This window comes from Solea solea, chromosome 6, assembly GCF_958295425.1.
Source record: "Solea solea chromosome 6, fSolSol10.1, whole genome shotgun sequence".
Lineage (NCBI taxonomy): Eukaryota > Metazoa > Chordata > Actinopteri > Pleuronectiformes > Soleidae > Solea > Solea solea.
In genome coordinates, this window is record NC_081139.1 from 5,350,208 (window position 1) to 5,377,673 (window position 27,466).

Sequence of the window (27,466 nt, forward strand, 5' to 3'; positions counted from 1 at the left end):
GGGGAGGGGAGGGAGGAGCTGATCTATGATTGTGTGGTGCCTAGTTTAGTACTTTTGCAACATGATCCGCGCACACAGCAGCAGCAGAGAGGCCGGGCTCTGCGCTCCTGCTCCCTGCCCTCCAGCACATGGAGGCTGAACAAGAGTGAAGAAAGTGGGGAACGGTGGCGAGGAAGGGAAAGAAGGTGGACCGTTTCTCTGCGGCTTATATGAAGAAGCATCATCATTCGTCACCAGCTGCTGCTCCTCTTGACAAGGCACAGCGAGATGAAGGTGAGAGGAAGTGGTAGTGATGCAGCTGGTGCTCGCTGCGGTCTGCGTCAAACCTGCTTCAGGAGATGATGGTGATGATGATGCCCTCAGTGCCTCCTTAAGGACTTTTTTTATATATATATAGTGTTTATTACCTGTGAATACCCACGCGGCTGGGGTCCATGTTAGTATCTCGGGATAATCATCCAGCAGGGACAGTGATGGCCACCCCATCTTCTCCAGCCGCCCTGACACTCTCAGCATCTGCATTGTGAGACTGGAGGAGTGAGAACATGCAGAGACCACAGTAATAATAGTAAATCTAAAAAAACAAACACAACAGGGTTTTTGTTGTTGTTGGTCAAACTAAAGAGAGCCACAGTTGGATTACAGGGTGTTATTGTTGTTGTTGTCGTCGTCCGCCAACATGAACTCGTTCTTCTCCGACACTCCGCCCGGTCCCGTCTGCAACGTCGCCGCCGGGTCTGGCGCGGTGACCAGCGCCCTGAGAAATGACCTGGGCTCCAACATCCATGTGCTGAAGACCCTCAACCTGCGCTTCCGCTGCTTCCTCGCCAAAGTGCACGAACTGGAAAGGAGAAACAAGATCCTGGAGAGCCAGCTGCAGCAGGCGCTGCAGAGGACGCACTACCGGCACCTCTACTCCCGCGAGGTTGCGGTGCAGACGGACGGTCCCGAGTCACGGCTGCCGGGAACCATCTGGAGTTTCACACACGTCCGGAGGCAAGGAGAGCGCTTTGAGACGCTGCACGGGCCCGGGGTGACGTGGACGCATCCGGACGGAGTTGGGGTCCAAATAGACACGATCACCCCAGAACTGAGGGCTCTGTACAACGTGCTGGCCAAAGTCAAGCGGGAGAGAGACGAGTACAGGAGAAAGTGAGTCAAAGTACACTTTGGGTGTGAAACTACTGCATGTGTCATTTGATAGTATCTCGATAATTGTTAAAATGTACTTATTTAGAGCAATGTGGCTAGGTTTTGGGCCAATACAGGGGCGTGACGAGGAACTAGTGAAATGGGCTGTGGGCCCCACTGCTCTCCCACCACCTCACTCAATCACTTTCTACAGCCTTATGCTGTGATAATATATATATATATATATATATATATATACAAATATATATATATATGTATATATATATATATATAAAATACACAAATATATATACAATATACAAAAAAGTCAATGCACAGAGGTGATATTTGCACAGGCCAGGCTGAAAGATGCAATAGACACGTTTGGCGTGTAGAGACAAAATCGCACCCCATCATGTCTATCGCACACATTCCCATCTGATGCTCGAGTTGAAATATTTCAACTTTTGCTGTTTCACTGTTATGATCGGGAGACTTTCGCATGACAAGCACCATATGGAGCTCCAGCAGTTAACGGTGTAACTGAGCTCTGTATGGTGTTGTGAAACTCACATGACGACGGTTTCTTCTCCGCAGACGTTTCCACAACAGAGTGCAACAATGCTTTGGTTGCTGGTGAAAAGAAATGCACTTTACTTCTGTTTAAAATATGGCGACTTGCGGCCAGCCCTCCCATCGCGTCACAAAATGTATAAAATGATCCCGACAGATCATGTTCGGTGTCAGCACAGCATTACAACATTCTAAAACGCTTAATGTCCGAAAACAGCGACCAATCATCACCAAACTTCTCATGGATATGTCTAGACATGTCCACATTCACCTAAACCACCAAAACCCCAATATTATGGATGCTGTCTCCATTAAGGATGCTTTTTCCTCTCCATAGGTGCTCATTTTAGTGAAAAAACTTAATATATCTAAATATTCTGTAAGAATCAAAGATCCACGGATACTTAACATAGACAGCGTCCATAATATTGGGGATTTGGCTTTGATTTTTTTAGAGAGGGTGAAAGTGGACATGACTAGGCATGTCCATGAGAAATTTGGTGATGATCATTGTTTTCATTACATTATGCTACCTTAAGTGTTTTATAACGTCCTCGAGGGTCAAAGAAATCTGAAAAAATTCAGTTTTAACACACTGAAAAATCATCAGATCACATGTTTTTGTTAAAGACGGCACTCAAAACGGATCAGAATTTAATTATCAAAGTAGTTGGTGATTCATAGTAATTGTTTAGCAATCGATTAATCAATTACAGTATCTGCTGCAGCCCCACTGAAAATTGTACAACGTTTTTCTGAACCCATTCAGACCTGGTACTTCTGTAACATCTTCTCAGAGTGTTAATACTTCATGGTCACACACTGTGCATCTATGTGCAGCGTGTTTTCCTATCACACACCTTTCATACCCTTTCACACACACACAGCCGTCAGGAGCAACGCGGGGGTTAAGTGTCTTACCCAAGGACACACCGGCTTGTTGACTACCGGAGCTTGTAATCTAACCCACAACCTTCAAGTTGAAAGCCGACTCACTCTACCACTGAGCTATAGTTGCCAACAGGGTCTGTGTCTTTCCATTAAAGCAAGACATGGGGGTACCCTAACCTTTGAATCAAAAGTCAGACGTATTCACTGTCTTTCCTTTTTGACTCCCTGCAGCATCAGTGCACCTCATGGTTCATAGATTTTCGGCCTGAAATCATAAAGCGTTTGGCAGCAAGTTGTCAGCGTGAAGCCGATAATAGAATGAGTAGGTTTCTCACAAAATCACCATCACTGAGGACAAACATAATCAGCCGTTCTCAGGGCCCCTGTTTCCTGCTTCACCTTCCCTGTTGTCACAGAGACATATCATACTCCACGTGGAAAGATTCAAGGGAGGATTCAAGTGAATTCTTGCCGAGCCTCTAATATGAGGCATGCTGCTGTCATTGTTGACTGATTCAATGTGGTATGTTGTGGTAGGTGTGGACACAGCCAATGTTGATGAAAGGATGAAATAGTCTTTCACAGGTTAAATAGTTTACAGTGGAGATCAGAAACAGAATTAGTCAACAGAAGAGACAAACTATTCTCAGTTTATTATTAAGTCTATATATTTAGTAATTTTAAAAGAAAATGCCAAACATTTCCTTGTTTCAGCCTCTTCGGTGTGATGAATTACAGTTTTTTCCTGCTTCATATATATATATATATATATATATATATGTATATATATTTATTGATATACAGTATCTGTGCGACGTCACCTTTGGCTCTGGGTAACCATGATGGGCTTTTATTTTTGCAGTGACAGATGGGACCATGAGTCTATTTTTAATCTACCCTTTACTTCATGACTTCTATTTTGAATGTGGTCATTTTTTTTCGTGCTCTGCGGTCGTGATTGGTCGATCTCTGCCGAAGCTCATCTGTCTGTAAAGCAGAGAAATGACAGTCATCACATTGAACCACTTACACCGAGGCTAGTGTTTCACATGAAGGATGTCGGGGGGGGGGGGATGAGTGGCAGCTCAGCATTTGCACAAAGGCGTTCACCGTGAACTCAGCCGATCCTGTTTTTCACACACTTTTGAGGAAATTCCTCTGGATGCTTCATTGTTCCTCTGTCTTAGTCATATTTGTTGCACTTCCTTGAGGACTCTCTGTAGCGTCCCAGACTGACCCACATCACTGCTGGCTTGGCTTGGCTTGCTACTGGCGGGAGACGTGCCAAGCAACCTCTTGCTTCTGTGTGCCGTCATGATCCAAGCAGAAAAGCATTCGAACAGGCCTCTGTCTGGTCGGTGAGGTCGGCAATGACGAATGCCGACTCCTCTGCGAGTGCACTGACTCAGTGGCACAGAATGTGCGTGCTCTCCCACCCCTCTGGGAAACTGGATATCCTGTCCAGTCATTCCCTGTAACCAGTGTATCCTTTTTTGTGCATTTCTGCTTGAGAAGATGAACAGCAATTCCTGGGACGGCAGCCAAACTTTGACAAAAAAAAACAAAAAAACTGCAGCTAAAGTAAAAAAAAAAGAAAAATCGGATCCCTTGACTTAATAAGTAATTGAAACAGGCATCACTGTTGCTATTTAATTAGGGTTTTGTTTATCAGAACCCAAAGAATGACTTCACTTTGCCCAATCATTGTTTACACATATATAAATGAGGTTGTTCAATGAGTAAACATAATAGATAGAGCTCTGTGCTATTCATTTATTACCTACAGTAGATAATATAGTCAACATTTCTCTTAATGACACGAGAACGAAGTGTTCCTTTTTATTGGCCCATAATCACGGTAATCAATCTCTTTGCGCCCTGACGTTTGCTTCCCTTCTCTGCACTGAGCTCAACGTCACTGCTCTCTCACTTCGCTGCCCAGTTGTTTTTCTCGCCGTCCGCGAGTCAAAATCCTCTTTACTACAGTCACGTTTCAGCCTTCAATCCCCGAGCCCAGTGCTGCCATGCCTCCTCTGTTCTGTGCTCTTTTGTGTTCAGCCATTCCTTCGGCCCCTCCACCCCTCCACTTCTCTCTGTGTCATACAGACTGCTTTGTAAGGCCTTCTCAATCCTGCTGGAGGAGCCCCCCCCCCCCCCCCCACCATGCTCCCACACCACCCTGGTGATTTATTAAAGCTTTACAAGTGCAGGCACACATGAGGAGATGGATGCCCGGCTGGTCCATTTCTGATTTGGCCACTTCCACTTGCATTCATTCCATGAAATGGGAGGTTGTTTTGATGTTTATGTTGCACCTCTCTCCGACCAAGACGCTATATTTTCTGACTGACTGAAGCAAAACGATGTGATGGTTGTTTGTAGCACAGTCACAATACACTGAAGTTGGATCATTAGAGTTCAATATAGGTTAATAAATATGAAGCATGCAGAGATAAGTTAGCAAATGTGTTTCTCAGGATAAAACCCCTGAAGAAAAACATTTGTAGTGCACTCCTACACATAATATGGCAGCTAACCCTAACCCATAGCCTATATAGTGCCACAATCACCAAATCTATATCAATCTAATCTCAATATTTAAATACAAACTTATTTTCAACTGAAACACAGTTGTAATTAGAGCTGCAACTAACGATTATTTTCATAATCGATTAATCTGTCGATTATTTTCTCGATTAATCGAGTAATCGCTTGGTTCATAAAGTGTCCGAAAAAAAATGTCCGAAATGATGATGGTCTCGAATGTCTTGTTTTGTCCATGAGCCAAAATGGTTCACTTTTAATGATTTCTTTGTTATATAGAGCAAATAAATGAAGAAAATATTCACGTTTAAGAAGATGAAACAATCAGAAATCTTGTTGAAAAAAGCTTCAAACCAATTAAGTAATTGTCTCAGCTCGAGTTGTAATCAACCAAGTTTCATTCTTTAAAGCAAATAAACATCGGCCACAATTCCTCTGAACACTGTATTTGTCCTTCATATTCTCACGTTCATTTTTATCAGGTGTACCGTGTCAGTAATGTGGGAGAAACCAATTTGAGACATGGACCTCTGATAAGCTGGCGCCATTAAATAATCACAATAATGGCCTGGGTGGGGCACTAATCATAATCATCACATGTACCAGTACACGGTCACGGTCATCTTGATATGTTCAGCTTACTCAGCGTTGTTAGCATATTAACAGAAGGTTATTTCTCAACAGAAGAGTCAATACACAACTCGAAAACACTCCAATGTTTCCCCAGAATATACATTAATTTGCAATTTTTGTCCTTTGAGGGTGAAAACATTAAGGTTCTTTCTAATTTGCTGGGTGTTTTTCATGTGCTGGGAAAGCCCTCTTAACCTTTCAGTCCAGATTTGGATTCATTTATCAGATTTATTGTTGCTTTATCCCACCGTTGTACTTAATGTGTGGCTATATTGTATGCAAAAATGTGGTTATTGTTCATACACTTGTACGAAGTCATGCGAACATACAGTTGTTTGAGGACAAGCTTCATAAATCAGACGACCAGCTGACTTGGACGTCCACTTGGTGTCTTAGTGGCTAGACTATGAGGTTACATACCTTTCACACTGACAAATGGCTGTAGGACAGAAAGCGTAAGGTCAGCACCGGTGTCCTCACTCAGCCGCACTGTTTGTATCTCACCGTCTCGCGTCGTTGTGAAATGTATCACTCGGGGGTCAACGAGTCTCTACCGGTAATTGCCATCAGCGTGCAATAGTGGTCGAGAAGCCGTGAAAACAGCGGCTGACGCTGATGAACATATCTGACAGTCATCAGCTCCCTGTAACAAAGAAGAAGAAATAAAACAGTTCAACATTTGCATGTTGGACGTTTGGTGCAGAGATATTTCAGACAGCTTCATCCATTATGCATATTACTCCACCAATCAGTAATACGGCCATTTCTTCTTCCAAGAGAAGCGTGTTTGGGTGTTTGCGAGTTTGCAGAAGCTGCTATAGACAAATACTATTCAAATCATCGCACAATGACAGCACTTCTAATTCAAAATGTTATACCATTGTACACACAACAGTTACTGAAGTGTTTTTACCGTATATTTGAGTGAAAGAACACATTCAGTGAGAGCTGCCGTATGCCAGGGCTGGGATTTGAACCAGAGAGTCATGGTCACTGCTTCAGTCTTTGCTAATTGGTTGTTTATGCCGTTACTGTGCGAGGGCCAACAGCAACAACTGTCCTATTGGAGGCTGGATCACTGTAGCTGCAGCTGATACTGGATAATAAGTGAGACAGAACTGTCTCTGGGCCTCTGGTTATCTTACTTTACATGCAGCTGAACGTAGCTGCGAGTAGATTAATGCACTAGAAATTTCTGAAACTTTATCTCGCCTCCAGTGCTCTGCAAAGCAGAGAAGAAAACGGTTATTCCAAAGCTGAATTGTGTTTCATAAATCGTATTGTGACCACTGAAGTGCATCACGCTTCTCAGATTAGCTCTACAGCTTTGTCGTTGCCTCTGACCTGCCCCAGTGTATAATCCAGGCAGTCTATTTGGGGGGAAGGATTTTCTTTAAGCCATCACCTAGCACCGAGGCTCCAACCTCCAGCCAGCCTCTGCACCACATCCTGGCACGCAGCCGCTGCTGTGAGCTGGGGCCTCTCAAAGTGGAAGACTTCCTGCTGCTGAGATACAGTAAGAGAGACAGAGAGAGAGAGAGAGAGAGGGAGCTCAGTTCACTAAGACCATCGTCAGTGTGTTACTTTTCTCCTGAGTACACAACATCGTCGTCAAATCCCTGGTATTACAGATCATGACATTGAGAAACTAATTTTGTCAACAAAGGATAAAGACTTGGGTTTAACACCGGAGGGTCAGACTGATTATAAGATAAAGCAGCAGGATGTTCACAGAATTAACAACATGAAATGATCATTTGTTATTTTCATGTATAATATCTTCAGGGAAACTAAACAGTCTAGTTTGAAGGCACACAGATGAAATACTTGTGCGTTTGTAGGGATCGTTTGGCTATAAATGGTCACAATTTAAAAAGGTGAAGTGAAAAGCACTACATGAGCATTTGTAGCAGACAATAATATCAGAATAATGCACCATTTCATGCCCTTTTTGTTACTGATGCATTGTTGGTTGTGTTCTTTTTGTGGGATAGGGACCTTTATTTACTTGTTGTATCAGGACAAGAAGAAGGTCAACATCAGTGGAAAAAAAAACAGAATTTCATGGTCTGTCAGGATGAAATTGGAAGGTAACTCTGGGTAAAAGCGTGGTGAGAGCGCGTCCCCCTCCTCTCTTGTTGTGCCTTTGTTCTCTCAGTGCTTGCTGCAGCTGTGGTTGATTATTCATGGCTATCGATACAGCTGAGAGCAGCGGTGCGTTGCCATATTTAAAAGTGCAGGAATGCACCTGTCTCTCAAAAAGCCCTGGCTGCTCACACTGTGCTGTGGACTGAATGAATCAGTGTGTGCAGGAGGTTTGTTCAGCGGGTTGTTTTGGAAAAGCGCTGCTGTGCCTTGCAGCAGCTGTGGTCAGGACGAGGAAAAACCCCCTGGCGCATGTACAGTTAGGTCAGGTAAATGTTAATAGATTTTAACAGCGGTCTCTGTCTTTCTGTCCAGACATGCACTTTTTTCCTTTTAAAGACCTGGGTGTGCTGACACATTATGGACTTAATGAACGTAATAACCTGTGTTTAAAAAACTCATTATTCCAGGTGTTTGCCAGACACCTTTGAAAACAAACACGCACACACAGGTTTGTATGTTATATAATGTCGTGCATAGATCGGTCTGGGTGTTTTGACGTCGTGGGTATTATGTCTGTCTCTCATCATACAAAGACAGTTGGGTGTCTCCCCCCCCCTTAGCTATGTGGAAATACTTAAGGGATAAAGTGTGTTAATCACCCATGTTATTGTGTTCATTCATAGGTCTCGTGGTAAAGGTGTTTGTTCTATAAATAATATCAGGGAACACAAAATCAGGTCTCTATTTGTTGAGGACGAGAAACATGCAGCAGACTGCTAATAGTTAAAGGTCCAGTATGTAAAGTTTAGGTGGATCAAGTGTATTCAACAGTTTTTATTAGTCTGTTATCACCTGAAACCTTAGCTCTTTATGTTACACCAGTAGCAGGTTCTCCACCGTGAGTTGCTGCCATGTTTGTACAGCACCTCACAACGGATAAATCAAACACTCCCTCGAGAGGGTTTTTCATCTACCTGAAGGACACTGTAGTTTCTCATGTATTGTGGGAAGTGCGAGGCAAAAGAGATTGATTGCAAATTGCAACTGCACCGCCAGATTCCATGAAATACTACACACGTTTTTTTTTGTTTTTTTTTAAAGCTGTACATCAAAGACAACATTAAATATTCCTGTCATTTACACGCCTTACATTTTGCAGGGTATTAATGTTGTCCGACTGATACCAGTACCAGTATCACAGACCCGAGTATCTACTGATATCGAGAATGTCATGCATGGATATGTCTCAGTGTTTTGACATGGGTGTTCATTACATGTGTCTCTGTTGTCTCACATGCTTGACATCAAACGTGCTGGACTTCAGAGACAAACATGTCAAACATGTGATAACAATATAGGTCCGAGTCCTTTTTCTTCTTTTTTTTATTTTTTTTTACAAAATTTAAATAATCTATTTTGCTTCTTTTCTTCCCTCCACATAATCGACATAGCTCACACATTCTGGTCATATGATGTTGATGAGGTTTGTCTTTCTTTACATCCTGTGCTTAGTGAAGCATTTATGGATAGTATCAGATTTTTTTTGTTGCTCTTTTTCCACCAAATCTGATGCAGTGACTTTTGGCCCTTTTCCACTATGGTCCCAGCTCGCCTCGACTCACCTCGCCTCGCCTCGGCACGGTTTATGTTGGATTTCCACTACAAAATAGTACTTACTCAACATGGGCGGAGTCATCACTGCATGGCTGCATGAAACTGCCGTGACTTTGTTTAACACGCGACACACACACACACAAACGAGTGACTAGTAGCTTGTAAAGCAGTTGTTTTCACTGTAACTGAATCATTAGAATCAGTTCATTAAAACTATCTGTTCAGTACTTCCTCCATGACCGGAGCACGGACTCCGTCTGACACAGTCACTGGACTGAAATACAGCGGCGGGGTTTGTGATGCCGCTCGCGATCACCAGTGCTGTCGCTAAATACACGTTAAATATTGATATTTTATATCAATAATTGTGGGAGATTAACTGGGATCTTTAAGTCTTTTTAACTGATCTACAGTTCGGCATTGTGATTCTTGTGTCGGACGTCTCTTCCTGTAACGGCACTCTGACCAATCAGTGGCCGGAAGTCTGGCAACGTCACGACCTAGTATCGCCTCAGCTCGTTTGGAACCTTGGTACTAGGCTACTTAACCGTGCCGAGCCGAGCCGGTGGAAACACGTCATTTGACCAATATTGTCCTGATACCTGGCTCATCCCTAGACTCAGAAATCTAAAATCACAATTGGAAGTATCAGTACTTTGTAAACATATAAAAGGGATGACATGAAACAGTCACTTTGCCATTAGTTTGCATGTGAATGAATGAATCATTGTTGTGGTCAAGAAACCAGAGTGAATAGTGAATAGAGCAAGTTTCACTGACACATTCACTCCTGAGGTTCTTCCTGCAGGTGCGTGTACCCAGAGGTAAAAGCAATATTTGTTTAGTAATGATTTCTCAACCGTCTATTAAGTCTTACATAATTTGTACACGCCCAAGTCTATGAGGATCCGTGCCAGGAGTGAACGTCTTCAACTTCTTTTCTTTTATGATGGGATATCACTCCCAGTGCGGCTCCACCCTGACATGGCCTGAGCATGCATGTCGATGTTTGTGTTCGTAGGTTTACAAGCAATTGAACAAATCCATGTCATTTGTTCAGCAGAACATCAACCTCAAAGCCCCTCCATTATGGGATTTTGAAGAAAGCCTGCAAGCAAGTGTTAACACAAGTGATGTCTTTGCTATTTTTGTGCAGTGAAATATCTGATACTTGTATTGTATGTTAGATGAATAGCCGGGGGCTCGGATTATGACAGAGCATGCGGTAAAGGAAATCAGTCGGAGCATAATGACACAACAGGGCCGGAGTGTGCTTTGTGGGATGGGTGGGGTCTCTTGATTTAAGATGACGACTGCGGGGAAAAGTGATTTTCTGTCACAGCGCTCTGCTAAACCCCCCCTCCCCCAGAACTGCTGTAGAAATAAGCATTGCAAGAGTTATTGTCCCTCTGTGTGAAGATCATTATTTAATAAAACATCACCTGTCATGAAATGTTAGTATAATCCAGGGATTATCAGTTATTTTCCACATTATCATACCGTTACATACATTGTCCACATTCAAAATAAACTTAAATGTATCCATGGTTTAAATTGGAATGAACAAATTGTGTTTAAAAGGGAATAAATCCATTGGTGCATTATCTTTTATTGGTGCATTGGTCATATTGTAATGTAGTTTGGGGAAAAAATCTTTTGGCCCTCCAGAAACATTTTTCTTTTGAATGTCAGAGTCTCATATATTATCTGGTCCTTTATTTAAGTAACTTCAGTATTTATGACATTTAGGTTTTTTTTATTCATGAAATATTTTCAAGTTAAGGGAATATAAGCAAGCAGTTTAAGATTTGTTGGGGGAAAACTAATCTTATTCTTATTCAACTCATCAATCAGCTGATATACATCTTACTAAATGTCTCTTCTGCAGAGGGAAAGTGTCATTGTTGTACTACAGTATATTATTGTATTAAGAGTTTTGCAATCATTGTAATCAAGGCATATCGTCTTTTGTATGGTTAAGTGAATTTAAACTCAAACTCTTTTGCCCATTCTGCCAGCGGACTGTCTATTCAATCAAACTGTTAAATCTGGAGTGTTTTTACAGTGACAACTCCTTTGTGTGTCTCTAGTTTGAAGAAACCGTTACTGACACGAGTTACTTTAAGACCAATTATCTTATTTTCTTTCTCAGGCTGATCTTTGGTCATACCTATTAGCTCAATGTCTGCTGCTTACCTGACAGCAGCATCCATCAAGCCAGAGAAAAGAGGTCTAGTTGGGCTTTGGTGAGTTAAGCAAGCGGGTAACGCATGTGCACAGTGCAAACAAGTCGTGCTCACGCCCATTTTGTCAGGAAAAGTCATTGTTGCCAGGTCTGCACGGAGGGTTCGACATGTTACAACAGTGATTCCTAATTATCAGTCCATCAATGTGCAGGGAGGGTCCACAGGAGTTGCACCAAACCCTCTATTCAGCTGGAAGCTTTGATCATTGTTAATGAGTCGGTGATGGCCTCACCTTGTTTTCAAAGAAAGTCTGAAACGCGGTTTGTGCCAGGTTCTTAGAGCTCTTCATTGTGTTGCAAGAAAAAAAATGGTTTTGTTAAGTGTCTGTCTGCTGTAGCTAATTAACAATATGAAGTTTGATTTGTTACCGATTAATGAAGATTCCCCCGACACAAAGTTCTCAGAAGAGATTGCGTGCAAAGAAATATGCTGCCGTTAGATGAACGTTAATTAAGGTTTGGGTCAGGTCAGGCTACAACATCTCAATGTGTAACTTTTAGGGCATTGAATTCACAACTCATAAGTGTATAATCAAGTGAAAACTGTTTAGTTTGGACCACACGGTTGGTGTAGTGGTTAGCACTCTTGCCTTTGCAGTAAGAAGAGCCGGGTTTGCGACCTGGTCGGACCAAGGGCCTTTCTGCATGGAGTTCGCATGTTCTCTGCCTGTGTGCGCGTGAGTTCTCTGCAGGGTTCTCCGGTTTCCTCCCACAGTCCAAAAACGACATCACACCCGTTCTGCAACAACTTCACACACACAAATTCCACATGGACTTTTAAATTCTCCTCCACACCTTCAAGGCCATCCATAACCTCGCTCCCCCATACCTCTGACCTCCTCCACATAAACACCCCTTCCCGCACAGTCAGGTCAGCCTCGTCAATCAGCCTCATTGTGCCTCCTGCCCGACTGTCCACCGTGGACGCCAGAGCCTTCAGCCGCTCTGCCCCGTCCCCCCCTTCTGGTATGTGAAGGCCACTGTAGTTGATGTGCGTGAGAAAGGAGTGAGGGGAGGAGTCCTCTGTTCCTCAAAGTGGTCCAGTTAAGTCCACTTTGTAATGTCATGCAATTATTTGTGTTTCCAATGTCAAAAGTTTGGAGGGAACACCCTTCCATTGGGGTACCAAACACAGTTCTCCAGCTCCTATAGGGCGGAGCTACTGTAGAAAGAGAATCATCACCTTCGTGCGAATGTAGGGGAAAATGGTGGTGTTTTTCCGTGCAGCCTTCCCGTTAAACAAAACGTTGTCTTCTTCTTGTGACAAACAGCCACATGCCAAGAAGAAATGTTAGCTGTCCTCCATTGTTGGTTACTGTGTCACATTCCTCTTATTCATGAAATTTTGTTGGCAAGCTGTATTGTGTCTCGCTGGCATGACGTCGCGCTGTTTACTTAGCTGGCACAGCTCTCATCACCTGGTCACACACCCTGTGGTGGAAACGCAAGCCAGATTCCATTCCGTACTGCACCACGGTGAGCTGAGCTGAACTGTGCCGTCTGATGGAATCAAGGCTTTAGATGTTTAAGTAATATTTTGTTGCTGGAATATGTAACAGCTTGTCTACTTGTAGTAGTTATCTATCTGTATCATCTGCTGGTAATAATATCACCATTAGGGCCACACGGTTGGTGAAGTGGTTAGCACTCTTGCCTTTGCAGCAAATAGACCCGGGTTTGCGACCCGGTTGCAACAAGGGCCTTTCTGCATGGAGTTTGCACGTTCTCCCCGTATGTGCATGGGTTTTCTCCGGGTTCTCCGGTTTCCTCCTACAGTCCAAAAACATGCAATATGGGGATTAGGTAAATTGGACACTCTAAATTGACCATAGGTGTGAGAGTGAATGGTTGTTTGTCTCTATGTGTGTGGCCCTGCGATGGACTGGCGAAATTGTCCAGGGTGTGACCCGCCCATCGCCCTATGTCAGCTGAGATTGGCACAGCAACCCCCGCGACCCTCTGGTGGAGGATAAACCGGTAGATGATGGATGGGAATAAATTTATATTTTGTGCGCAGTTATTTCGTGGGAACGAATTAGTATTTCGTGGCCATGGAGAGTTTTTTTTCTGGGCAAATGTGATATCGTGTGTGGGTCAAAAAAGTAGCCAATTATAAGCTGAATAACAGAGGAATGTTGCAAAGATGCCTGTACTTCCTCTCTTAAGGAACAGTGTAACAACAAACAAATATGCAGGGAAATATATCTTTAAAAATTTAGAGATATAGATATAGATACCATAGACAAGTAGGAAGCAAAAAGCTAATCTCCCAACACTGAAACCTACAGTAAATAAACATTTGACGTATTATGTGTTTAACATAACCTGTAGTAGTTACTAGTAACATTAGGTAGCTCCCTGAGGACCAATGATAATGATGGCTCGGGGAAATGTCTGTGGTTACTTAGCAACACAGACAGTCGTCCAGTTTGGCCTAGTGCTGTCTGCGTCCTGTTGCGGTTAGGTGGCCTATATTTAAGAGTGACCCTGATCACTGAGGGATCACAGTTTACAGGGCTGACTGAGCCCAGATTTAATCAGACCGATGGCACTTTGCACGGACACAAAGGGTCTGAGAAGATTTGGTGTGATTAAGAGAAGCAGAGGAATTCAAAAGCTTTGACCTCAGCATGTTGTCCGTTCAGTTGAGATCCCTGAGCAGACACACAATGGGCTCCTCCTGGGCTGCTTCTGCTGCAACATTAGTGTGTCACACATGTCTCTCTGTGGAGTCTGGGGAGACTATAGATTACAGAGCATCCTGGCATTCAATCGATGCCCTACTACAGCGATACTGCCTTTATTTTTTCCCCTCATCACGGGAAAGCGTCACATTACTCACTGTTTCACATCTTACTGCCACAGACTCTCCTTCTCCCATCCAGCAAAGAAATATTGCAAGAATCTGCACTGAAAGTGAGTTATGGTGCGCAGCGTATACTTGCATGTAGACGATGGGGCAATGTTCCTTTCATGGAAAAGGCATTATATAAAGACACACATAGAGATCCAGGGGAGGAGTCACGTGTGCTCTGGCCTCTCAGGACGACATTTATCAAAGCTGCCAGTTTCATACAAGCAGCAGAGCTGAAAGGGAATGTTATCCTGCATGTAGCCAGATTTATTGATCTTTCAATCGTTATCATGCAACACTTCCTGTTGTACTATTGTTTACCCTCCTGAGATTTATTTGTAATGTTGCTGCTAAAAATGTCTTCATATGATATTGGTTTAGATTCTGGTTTATTTTTCAGAGCCTTGTTTTGTTAAAGACACAGTGTCACCTTTATCAGACACACTGTGTGTTTTTAAAGTGTGAAGTGTACACTTACGCGGCCCAGATCTGTGCTGCAGGTGCACCCATGGTATTTGACATGGGAATAATAAACAATTCCTCATATGGACATCCTGGGGGGGTGTTTATAGGTCACATATTTAGGCATTTTTCATCTTCTTATGTGTTGTTATTGTTATAAGTTATGATTCATTTTACATTGCATTTTTAGTCGTGATATAAAGTAGCCATAATTGCACAGAAGTCACAAAATAAACTGTTTTTCTTTTCTTTTTGTTCATAAAAACGAGCCAAGTGAACTTTGAACTGTGACATATTTCCAAATTTCACAAATTCAATCCGATTTTAAACATTTAGAGTAGTTTTTGCTCAGGTGTCTTTATATAGTTGGGGAAACATCAGATTGCCTAGGTTGTGCTGAAAAAAGGATATAAGACACTCTTTATTGCACATTCTTATAGCCTCTATGTATATACTGTACGTTTTAACATAATAATAGAAAAAAAGCAGCCAACATGCTCTGTGTTCTAAGAGTTAAAACAAGATATAGATGTATTTTATAGATTTAACACAAGATGGAGTCTTACCACATAAGATATCATTGAAATATTCTGCTCTCGTTTACTATATATCTTCACAACAATTTAAATTTTAGTATTATTTCATTGAAGGCAGGTGTACAACTAAATAGGGTGCTTAATATTCATTAATGTGACTGGATGATATCATTACTGTAAAATAATTTGTTCCTACATTGTCTACCAAGTTATCCTCCACATGAGGGTGGCGGGAGTGAGAAAGGCGGAGTAAACCCTGGACAGTTACATAAAGTGATAAATAACCGACGGTCCATTTGAATAAATTATGTTTTTGGACTGTGGAAGGGAGACAGTCATACCCACAGAGAGCCCATGCACACATGGGGGAGAACATGTAAACTTCAAAATAGTCAATAAATGAGATTGCTTGTAAATGTCTGAATGTTGTTGCAAGTATAATAGTTTCCCCCAAAATCGTATTTTACTCAACTGAACTGTAATAACTTAAACTGTTAAAATCAATAGTTATTAAAAATTAGTGTGCTTGAGGAATATGTGTTATTTAATAACATTAACAATGGTATGATCACCAAATGTATGTATTTGACACTTAATCTTAGTCTGATTGTGATTACGTTCCACTCACTCCCGGTAACACTTTCCAGTGAATCATATGAAGAGGGTGTTGTCTGACTGGGAGATTTTATCACGCGTGAAAGAGTGCTTTACTGAATGATCTGCAGCCACACCTCAAAGTTTTCCCTGTGTGCTTTCTGGTATTTACAGCCTGATTATGGCAACACAGTGTGAACCCACTGACAAAAACATTTCATAATTGAAATAATAATAAAATGTTTTTGAGCTCCCAGAATTCAACACTGATTCTGTCAACCTTTGAGGTAAATCATTAGTGCCATTCAACTATCACCATGGGCACGGTGTTAAACACACTCACGCACCCATGTTCACGAGAACACGGGTGCGTCACGTTTGGATGTGTGCATGCCGTGTTGAGATTGCTGCGTGTCCTTAGGCGACTCATTGATGGGAAAAAAGTGAAGAGCTCAAAGCAAGCGTAACTCCCAGGCATACCACACAAGGCAGGGAGGGTTCTTTGGCAAGTGCTGCAGGAATGCTATTGTTCAACACACAAAAATTCTATGAGAAAATGTCAAAGTTTGATATTGGATGCGTTGTTTTTCTTCCTCGGAGTTGCGCTGCACTTAAATCAACTGAATTTCATTCATCGATAAATGCATAAAAGTCATGAAGTTTTTGCCCCAGTTAAAATATTGATTTGTCATTTGTGTGCCTCTCTACTGTTCAGGATTCAACCCTGATATAAGAAAACAATTAGTTGATGTTTCTTATTAGATTGGACTAAGGAAACCACTTTATTTTCTTTTAATCTCATTTTAGTTTGCATCGTAGGCTCAGGCTTTTGATTTATTAGAGTGAGAATGAGAGGGATGTGTCTGGCAGTAAACAGATGTCTGTGAGATGACACAGGCTCCAACCCTCCTGCTGTCTTTGTCCTTGTAAGGAGACTCTGGGTGGGTTCATTTGCCTGAGTCAGGCCAAAGGTACAGGAAAACCAGAACCAAAGCCTCGACCACAGAGGCCACACAGAATATCTCTGCTGTGCTGCGGTGTCCTCTTTGTTTGTATAAACCATTTTAATCTGGATGCTTTGAATACAGTCAATGATTTCCCATTCACCTTTTATGGACTGCCGAACTGTAACCGTTTCAAATAACGTGGGAGCTTCAATGACTTCATTCACCTTTGATAGATGAGATAAACAGCCTTGACATATTGTTGTGACAGGGAGAGAGAGAGAGGCTTTCCCTGATCAGGGTGATTTAATTGTGCTCTCATTAAAATAAAAGTTATTTTGGCCACTCAAGACATGACGACCCCACTGATGCTGCTGCTGCTGCTGCTGTGAAAAACATTTTTTTTTGTTCTGCAGAGGATGTGACGCATTTGTGAACTCCTGTGACCTCAGCCCAAGTCCTGCGGTAGACGGTCTAAGTGTTGTGGATACAGTGAAGCAGCACTGCCAGCATTTTTAGAAGAATGCATCAAACACAGTGAGGGCTGGTGATCTGGTCCAAGAAACGCTCTCTTAATTAGACCGCGTTCAGCGAGCGCTTGAATGGAAAGGGTTTACCAGAAAGTTCATTTCTAACGATGCACGGCGGCGTGTCGTGAGTCGTGACACCAAAGTCTTTGGGTAATTATTTCCCCCGGGCCGTAGTGGTCATCAGATCTGAGCTTCCAGTAACTCACAACTCTCTATTTCACACATCCACCGCCATCACGCGTGTTGCCCCCACGGCGGCTTTCTGTCATGTGACACAGTCCTGTGGTTACTACACATCACTGAATGAGTTCCCTGTTCATTCTGAGCCTCACACTGTCTTTTGGGAAGCTTCCATGACTCAGCACATCTCCCCTCGGAACAAGATGAGTGTGTTTTAACATCACGTTGAACTGACTGACGTAGAGTAAGCGGCGCTGAGTCTTCTGCGTGTGCAATTAAAGGGTTTTTAACATAGCTGCCATGGTACAGTGAAGCGATATGATCCACGGCCAGAGTCAAAGAGAATATGCTGCTAATCATAGCTTGGAGCCACCGAGGGCATCCGGCCACTTTATTTTTAGCTGCACCAGCGCCATTGCTTTAGGAATGGCAATGTCACTCCTTTTTTTGTCCAGTCAAAAATATCTCATCATATGAATGTGCCCATCAGGATGATATCATTTCTTAAATGAGTGCTATCGTCGTGTTATTCTTGAACAACGAGCTTCAGCGGTGCTTTTGTTGATGATCACCGTGTTAAGATAATCACTTAAAACTATAGTGTGTAACACAACTATAAACTGTCTGTTATATAAGCTCCGCGCGACTCTCTCCACGTTTCTCACCATAGCATTTATCGTATTGTTTAACTGTCTGGAGCCAAACTAACCAAACAACACTTAGGTCATTACATAAACAGGATCAGAAACCTGTTAGATGACAGGGAATATAATCTGATAAGTTTTGACAGTTCTGTAGGCTTCTTTGTTTTTGCTGATTGTTTTTGTCTTTGTTTTGTATTTTAAGGTTTTTGTACCATTTTTAACTTTGCTGTTGAACCTTTGTTTTTAATAGTAAAGACCTAACCAGGGACAGGGGTTACAAATTAGCCTTGTATGCATGCCGTCTGTTTTCATGATATGAAATCATTTTGAATGCATTTGTCCCTGCTCAATAAATGTGCGTTTAGATATCGCGTCACCTTTCCACGGTGCAACATTGCGCTAGTAAAGCGAGAGCGCTGCAAACAGATTGAGGCTATAAGTGAAAACACAGAAGAAGAAGTGTCCATGAAAGGTTTGAGAAGTGAATTCTATCGCTCAAATAAAAAAAAACATCGTTCTGCGTTTTTACAGGGTTAAAATGCTGCTGCTGTTTACACACAAAGGCTTCCTCACTCACATCTGATCAGATATTACTTGACAAAGCCTTTGTTCAGACGAAGACCACGGCACACAAATAATGTCACATCATCTCTCTGTTCAGCAAAGACCAAACAAAGAATCGGCAGCTTTAACATCCGTGTGAATGCGTCGTCAAAGTTGAAACCAGAGCGATGCTAGAGCCATTAGACTCAAGTCTATTTCGTCTTCTATTACTTGCAAATATACTTAACCAATTAAATGAGCTGTTTGTTTTAGTGTGACTCGCCTGTGTCGCTGGGGGACTACAGCATGATATGATGAATTATTCAGCCTACCTCAGGAAGTATTGCATTCGGGTCGGGAGATTTAGTTAAACTCTATATTTTTTGCTCCGTCAAAAACAAGAATGGAGAATTTCATTCGCTGTCGAGTGTGAATTTTTGGCAGCGAGCTCTTGTAAACAGATCTCCCACTCATGTGACTTCATGAGGAATGAAACAGTGAGTGTGAAGATATTCAGGCTGCAGCAGAGACACTCCACCCTTATGTATGTGTGTGTGTGTGTGTGTGTGTGTGTGTGTGTGCTGAAGCTCAAATGTTCCTCTGCACTCATTCACAGGTTTAGGAGGTATTCATGAGCAATGTTTGTGGTGTTTGGCGAAGGATGGGGCTTTTTATCTTTTATTTTTTTTATTGTGGCAGCAGTGGGGTTGTAAAGTGTACAAAGGAAGAAATGGACAAAAGATTGGGAAACAGGAGGGGGGTGGGGGGGGTTAGTGGGTGTGGACCCGCATTGTCAAGGGCATTTTGTAATCAGAGATGGGAGTATTATTCCCACAAAAGCACCATTACCTTGTATCGTGGCTCCCAGGGGAGCAGGAGCAGCAGTAACTGACCAGACTCTGTGCTCTGTGTTGCAGATGGGAGGAGGAGGTGTCCAAACGGGAGCAGCTGGAGTCCAAGGTGGAATCCCTGCAGCAGGTTGGGAAACAAACGATAAAATAAATTCCATCAACATCAAAGTATTGCACACAGACTATTTGAAATCACGCCAAAGGTCATTTACGACACACGCGACAGGGTACGACAGATATGATCCGAGAGCGTACGCTCACATACTGTGCATTTTCAAAATAGCCGCATCCATAAGCGTTTATAGCTTTCATTATGTTGATGCAGTGTGAGGACTCAGCAGAGCTGGACTAAAGGGAGCGATACTGTACAGCCAGGAGGATGCGTGCGTGTGCGCGCTTAGAAAAACCCATATTACAAACCCATCAAGAAGAGTCAGCTGGCTGAGATAGAGATATGATCGTAAAATATCGCCTGCAGTCTCCCATTACTGTCCGGAGCTGGCACACAGAAATAGATGTAAAGGGAAAAAGTCTAGTCACACATATCACAACACGCGTGTGGCCCGCCGTGTCGGCACCGTTCCCTCTGTCTGCTTTTGTCTGCACAGATCGATTGGTGACAGAATTTGTGTTTGTCTTAGATTCTGGGTCAGCAAAAAAAGCCAGATATAGAGAGGGAGTGCCGTCCCCCCGAGGGCTTTAACCTTTTAGAGCACGCAGGCAGATGTCGGTGTGTACGGGCGAGCCGGATATCTGCTCACTCGTAGTAATTTCACTTCAACCAGCCAGTTATGTGATGTGGGCCTATAGCCAGACAGTGGTCACACGGTGTACTGACTTAATACAGAGCCATAAACTGGCACTTTTAGTGAAAGATTTAAGTCCACGGGGTTAATATCATCCAGACATAACCTGGAATTTATTCATCTAATCCATACATGGACATCTTTCCTTTCCTTTTATGGCACCAGGTCCATTTGCATGAGTCTGATATGAAGAGGAAATAATAAAGAAGCTTTTTGGATCTTATCAGACTATAAACAGGCCTGCTCTTTCATCTACTGGACTTTAATCCAATGATATTTGCACAAACAAACAAACAGTGTCATCGATGACACAAGCCTTGTCATTGTGTCCTTGACAGTTTCACTGTATTTGAATAGATTTTTATCAATTGGTTGCTGCTTTTGATCCACTTTTCCTTTAGTGATGGACATGGAACTTGTGTGACTTCATTGTTCACTGTCAAACTGTGATATGTATCTTTGGAGATGTATTCGATGCTTGTTAATCCACCCAAACTCAAACTAACCTGGAAAAACAAAGAGTATTTAGATTCCGCTGTTGCTTTTACCCAGAGTGCCCAGGAGTCGTCAGAGATCCAGGATGACCTGAACGAGAAGGTGGACAGACTGAAGGCTGAACTCGTGGTCTTCAAGAGCCTCATGAGTGATGTAAGTATTTGTTCAGCGCCGCGGCGATGTCATCGGCGCTGACAAGCGCTTTCCTGAGGTTGACATTCACACAGGTCTGAAGGATAATACTGAACATACACGCCCTTCCTTTCTACCTTATGTGAATTCAGGACATGCATATATAATCCCACAAAGCCCCAAAGACAAGCGTTCATTGAAAATAGCTCAAATGGCAGCTGTAGATCAGGAGTGCTTCCTGTTCTGCACAGCCCTGTATTGTTCCCTGGCAGCAGGTCTGCTTTGGTTGTGATGTACTGCTGTAAAATACTGCACTGGGCTCACTCACAGCTTGTGCCCGCTCAGTGATATAAATATAGACGGTTGAAGGTTTTGTTTTTGGAAAGGTTTGTTGTTGATTCTGCTTATCTTCACGTTGGCATCTGTGCTTTTTATGTTATTTCCGTGCTGTACTTCATTGCCCGCGTGCGAATCCAGAGACGGGTAAGTTGCAGTCGTAGACCTCTGTGCGTGTGTGGATGATTTAAAGTCTACTGTAGTTGTAGACACACGTTATGGAAGAGTGTTGCATTTATACGAGAATAATTCAATCACTAGAACTCTGGTCTGCATTCTTAATTAACAAGACACAACACTAAATGGTTATCATCTTCTCCTTGAGGCACCTTCAGCCGTTGATTGTCAAACCAGCCAACCTTAAATTTGGAGTGCCCCATAACTTAGGCAACACAGCATTTAAATTACACATTAAAAATAAACTGCCTTTCTCAAGTGAATGCAACAATACACTTCCCTAATGTCTTTGGATGTGTTGATCCCCCACAATCCATGTGTGCTCCACTAAGTTATTAACTAAGAGAATATACTCTTGTATGTATTATTGTAATTGTAAAGTAGTTTTATAGTTGGTGATATGACTCAAGAAGGACTAAATGTGATGACTTATGGACTGTTTGTAATGTAGGTAACTTTAAGATCCAAATCTGAGGCAAAAATGACCCCAATAACACGTCAGTGACACAGTAAATATGATTTTGCTTTGGAAATGACCAGTAAGTGGATTCAATGATTAAATGTTAACCAACGCCACTGAACTGAACTGTAGCTTCTCATTCATCCACGTCATAATTATCCAAAAGTTTCAAGAAAATTACAAGTCATGTCGCTGCTGATTCAGCGTTTGTGCAATATGATATCCACACTCTGCAGGAAGTGTGTTTGGATTGTTCACGTCCCTCTAAAAACCATCCTGTAATCATCCCCGTACAGCAAATGTCTGACCTGGACTCCCAGATTCAAGAGAAAGCCAGACGGGTGGACATGGACATCTGCAGGCGCATCGACATCACGGCCAAACTGTGCGACGTAGCTCAGCAACGCAACTCAGAGGACATGTCAAAGATGTTCAATGTCAGTCCGGCCAGGTCGCTCCCAGAGAAGGTGAGAATCAATCCGTCTGTTCAGTAATCACAGAAAAGAAAAGACAAAAAATGCATGAAAGGATGAACATACACATACATATGACATATACATATGCACACACACAGAAACCGAAAAGCTCATGTGGTGACTTCACCTCACATAAGGTCACACATTGCGCCGACATAGCTGGCAATAGCCCAAATGAAATCCACTATGAAAGATGCTGGAGCTTCTTTATTGTCATACTCATCAACCACTTTATTAGGTACACAGAGGGTGTATTTTATTAGGAACACTGCTGCTACAGCAGAGATGATGTCCTGTATACCCCTTAGTTATTAATGGTTATTCGAGTTACTGTTGGCTTTCAATCATTTTTGAAAATGTCCAGCTGTTCATCTCTGACCCCCGGCATCAACAGGGAATTTTCACTTGATATTTTCTCTTTTTTGGACCTTTCTGTTTGTCATCTTTCGAGACAGTTGTGCATTGAAATCCCAGTAGATCAGAAGATTCTGGCAACAGGAAACATTCAAAGTCCCTTTTCCTCACCATTCTGATGAACTTCAGCAGCTCGCCTTAAACATACAGTAATATTTACATTACTAAACATACTGAGCTGCTGTGACCGATGTTTGCATTAAAAGCAGTTTAACAGGTGTACCTAATAAAAAGGCTTATGTTCCTATGTGTCTGTGTTAAGTTCATGAACACAAAGCTGTGTCTCATTAAATCTTAACCAGATACAAGGACTATAAATTAGTTTTTGATAGGTGTTGTTCCATTTCTTGTCATTTTCCAGCACACATGCAGTATGTCTGAAAAAAATCTCCATGAACAGCATCCATGGAAATACCGTACTAGCTCTTGATGACCTACGTCAATAAAAAGTCAATACATTCTGCATCAGGGTTCACGAGGTTCTTCTTGGAGCTTAAAGAGGAATTGTGTGTGTGTGTGTGTGTGTGTGTGTGTGTTTGTGGTGTGCTCGGCAGGGTGCGATGGCCTGCTGCAGGAGGAAAGAGCGAAAGGCAGTATCTGACGAGGACAGCTCCGAAATGGATGCCGAGCCCAGCCCTTCGGAGGAGGAGGTCCCCGGGACGCTCAACATCACGGACGAAATGAAACGCATGCTCAACCAGCTGTAAGCAATGCCACACACACACACACACACACACATACAGGTGAACATCAAAACGGAGTGCTGTCTACTGTGAATGAAACTGAATATGCATTGCACTTGCAGTAGTTTCCTGCAAGGTTGTTGTGATGGATTTCTTCTCCCTCTGGTGTTTGTATGTAGTACTGTGTCTGTGACAGCACGCTTTAGCCTGCTAATCATTGTCAGTAATAACAGAATTGTTTTCTAAAGAAACATTTCAGTTGTTGCCTTTGTCGTACGTTTCTTTACTTTACGTCTATTCATTGTATCATTTGTCTTTTCACCCTCTTTAAAAGCACATTGTCCTCGTCGCATGATCTCTTTGCCTGAGTCTGGTGTGGCTGTTATACTCCGTCCCTCTCTCTTTCTCTTTCCATTCTGTTTCCTTGTCCTACGCAGACATTATTCAGATAACTCCTCTTTTGCCAGGCGTGAGACATTTGAAATCGAGGACGACTGCGACAGTCTGACGTGGGAGGAAAATGAAGACACTCTGCTGCTGTGGGAGGACTTCAAAAACTACAATGTGCCGCTTGCCATCACTGCAACCAACGGCACAACCAACGGCACCTGCGAAGGCAACGGTGAAGTCGCTGATCCAGTGAGTCCCTGCTTGCATTTTTGTCCTGTTGCACACACAGCGTATGGTTTTCAAGCTCATGAAAGTCAGAGTGTAGATGATTGCTATGCTGCGTGCTGCGTAAGACATACACTAATGCATGATGAATGATGCCCTGTCTGTTCTCTCTAAGGACTCCCAGGATGGAAGTCTTGGCAGCCTCATTGATGAAACAGAGTCACTATTTAAGACCAGAGAGCAGGAGTACCAGGAGACGATCGGCCAGATTGAGGTACACAACCTGTGTGAGAAATAAGCTGTAAAATAAAACCCTACAAAGCCATGTTTAGGGTTTAGTTTTTGTCCATTAAATCTTTGGATAGCTTGGGTTTTTTGTTCTTTAAAAATATTAAATTTAAGGTTAAAGGTAGGGTTGGAGGTCCTGGAACAAACTGTCCAAGTCCAAGCCCCTTTCTTCTGAAATCCCTCTGAAGCTACACCTCAGGAGCACAAACACACAAACACAGATGCACGAGCACTGCACAGCATCAGTAACTTTCTGTACTTTTCGGTGACACTAAGTTTTTTGGATACTTGCTCAATTGACAACCACAATGATGAAAAACAACAAATACTCAAAAAAACACAAAGACATAGAGTTAACCTACCGGTCCAGTAGAAACAGAGCCACCATGTCATCACTTTGCAGATCTTTCTGGGCTTTCAGTTGTTGCCAGTGTTCAAACACAGCACTGATGCCATAACGTAATGTGATTGGATGGTGTTTTCAAAGGCCTGTCCGTTCCACAGCTGAATTTTGTGACAATGCATTAATTCATTGGTTACAATGGGGTTGTGAAGAGCATTTTAAGCAGTATAATGCCTTTAAATTTTCAAACATTTGCATAACCCAAGTCAAGGATAAGGTCTATTTTAAATGTTAACAAACGTCCTGATGGCCTCACACATTTTTAGAAACAGAGATGGTACAAAATTAGCATTATTATAGTATAGACGTATTATCACATTTTGTCCCTACTTAATTAACCCTAGTTAGTAACATCCATTTATTAATTATCACCATACTAATTTTCCATTGTTCACAAAAATATGAGAAAGATATAACTGTTTCCTTTGCACTAACCGTTTCGTCTTCTTTAAGATGGAACTGGCCACGGCAAAGAGTGACATGAACCGCCACCTGCACGAGTACATGGAGATGTGCAGCATGAAGCGAGGCCTGGACGTGCAGATGGAAACCTGCCGACGGATGATTAAAGGTGGCGGGGACTCTCCTTCCTTAAGCTCTGTGGCCAGCAGCGACTCAGGGAACACTGACGAGATCCACGATGAGATTTCGGACAAGGACGCCGAGGCCGAAGTCTCCGTTAATTGTCCCGTCTCCTCCTGACCACCGCTTGTTATCACGGGGGTTAGATGTGTAAAGAGCTCCGAGAGGAAAAACCAACCTAAATCTGGACCTGTTTGACCAGTTAAAGTTCTGACAGTCATGCTCACTGATGCAGGCCCAGAACTGGTGCTTTTACACTGTTTCTCTTTGGTGTGGGGAAGTGCATCTTTGATTTACAAAGAGAAAAAGGGTGCATATAGAGTCCAAGCTGTGCTTTTTTTTCCCTCACTGCTGCCTCACTGGATTGTTGTCCAGAGCTTCACATAATTTTTGGGGAGGAAAGAAAAAAAAAAAAATTCTCAAATGTTTTAAACTGGCTGAGAAGTTTTTTCTACAAATTCTTACCCTATTAATGTCCTTTTTTTCTAAAGGAATTGAAAATAGTACATATTGTGCTTCTTGTTCGGTGAACAATAAATACATTATTGACACAAATAAAAAAAAACCTACAACACACATTCAGCTTTTAAATTTTAATATTCATTTAAGATTGCAGGAGGAAAGTTCCCCTTGGTTGGATTTACGTTAAGTTTTTTTGTATTATTTACGCAAGTCCAAGTGGAGAAATTTACAGTGTCTTCTGCCAAGGAGGCAAAACAGAAGTAGAGATAGAAATGGTGTTGGAGTTGTGCTGGTTTCTGAGGGAATTCTGCAGGGTTGCCAAAGTTGACAGAGAAACGGAGCACAGCCTTTTTTGATGCATCAGTGCACTACTGAAGTTCTATGCAATTTAGCTGGCCTTACTTTCAGACTGGCTTTCACCCCTCTTCAGTTCAGTTGTCTAAAACCAGTACAGTTTGCCTTTTCCGCAAAAGCAGGTGTTTTTTAAATATAATTTTGTGCTTTTGAAAAAAAAAAAAATATATATATATATATGTAGTTTTTTTTTCCGTTTGTTTTGTTTTTATTCTTAAGGACAGGAAGAGTTAAAACTGGAGCAGTGTCCCCTTGAAAGGGCCTAATATTTACGACAGTACTCGCTACTGAAATGAGCAGGGCATTGTTCTGTCAGATGGAACTAAAGCTGGGGTAGGCAGGATTGTGTGTGTGAGAGAGAATGTTTGTCATTCAACAATAGTTCCATAACAATCTCTCAGCATCATAAAATCAAGTCATCTGAGAGAGATCTCCACTTCTTCACCTCCTCCGGGTTCTATTTATAGCCATTTGCAGACTGACCAATCACGAGGCCGTCCAGAAAAAAAACAGGAGTGCTTCAAACAGTCCTTTGCACAGCAGCTATTTTGAGGGGTCACAGTGGGAAAAGCACAGGTGCAAAAAAAAAAAAAAATAAAGAGTTCCATTTGCCTTCCTCAGTTTCAGACTAGCTCACTGTCACACCATCGTCAAAGTGATCCGATACACGTGTGTTTTTCCACACTAAAATATGTCAAAATGGCTGCTGTGCTGTGTTTTTACTAAGCAGATAACACGTACACGACACTTGAGTGGAAAAGTCGCTGTTCCAGCATCAACAACTGCCTACTCTGCAAAACAACCCTAAAACAAGGGAGTCAGAAAGTAAACGCAGTAAAGTTTGTGACAGTATTAGCGGAGCATTCCAGGAATGGAGAGGTTGCCCCCCCATGATATCATCACCACAACATTTGTATTTTAACAAC

General features: G+C 42.4%; 1 protein-coding gene and 1 long non-coding RNA gene across 3 annotated transcripts; one reads left to right on the forward strand and one right to left on the reverse strand.

The window, feature by feature from the left end:
• LOC131460640 (uncharacterized) lies at window positions 1–731 on the reverse strand. The gene is made up of 3 exons (XR_009240401.1): window positions 644–731; window positions 408–516; window positions 1–326 (listed from the first exon to the last, which is right to left on the reverse strand). It is a non-coding gene; the product is annotated as an uncharacterized LOC131460640 (long non-coding RNA).
• iffo2b (intermediate filament family orphan 2b) lies at window positions 320–27,272 on the forward strand. 2 transcript variants are annotated; one of them, XM_058631282.1, is made up of 8 exons: window positions 320–1,152; window positions 19,924–19,984; window positions 21,216–21,311; window positions 22,560–22,730; window positions 23,708–23,856; window positions 24,274–24,475; window positions 24,627–24,725; window positions 25,596–27,272. In XM_058631282.1, exons 1-8 carry the CDS (start codon window positions 680–682, stop codon window positions 25,842–25,844), a joined length of 1,500 nt encoding a protein of 499 aa, XP_058487265.1. In that variant the 5' UTR covers window positions 320–679; the 3' UTR covers window positions 25,845–27,272. The 2 variants fall into 2 exon arrangements, with proteins under 2 accessions (XP_058487265.1, XP_058487266.1); XM_058631283.1 differs by having other exon boundaries at window positions 24,304–24,475.
• The last annotated feature ends 194 nt before the right edge of the window (window positions 27,273–27,466 follow it).

Bases quoted from the DNA above. Each gene is read 5' to 3' on its own strand.
- iffo2b (XM_058631282.1), top strand. From the start codon at position 680: ATGAACTCGTTCTTCTCCGACACTCCGCCCGGTCCCGTCTGCAACGTC. The intron at 1,153-19,923 runs GTGAGTCAAAGT...TCTGTGTTGCAG, and splicing joins AGAGACGAGTACAGGAGAAA to ATGGGAGGAGGAGGTGTCCA. The intron at 22,731-23,707 runs GTGAGAATCAAT...TGTGCTCGGCAG, and splicing joins CCAGGTCGCTCCCAGAGAAG to GGTGCGATGGCCTGCTGCAG.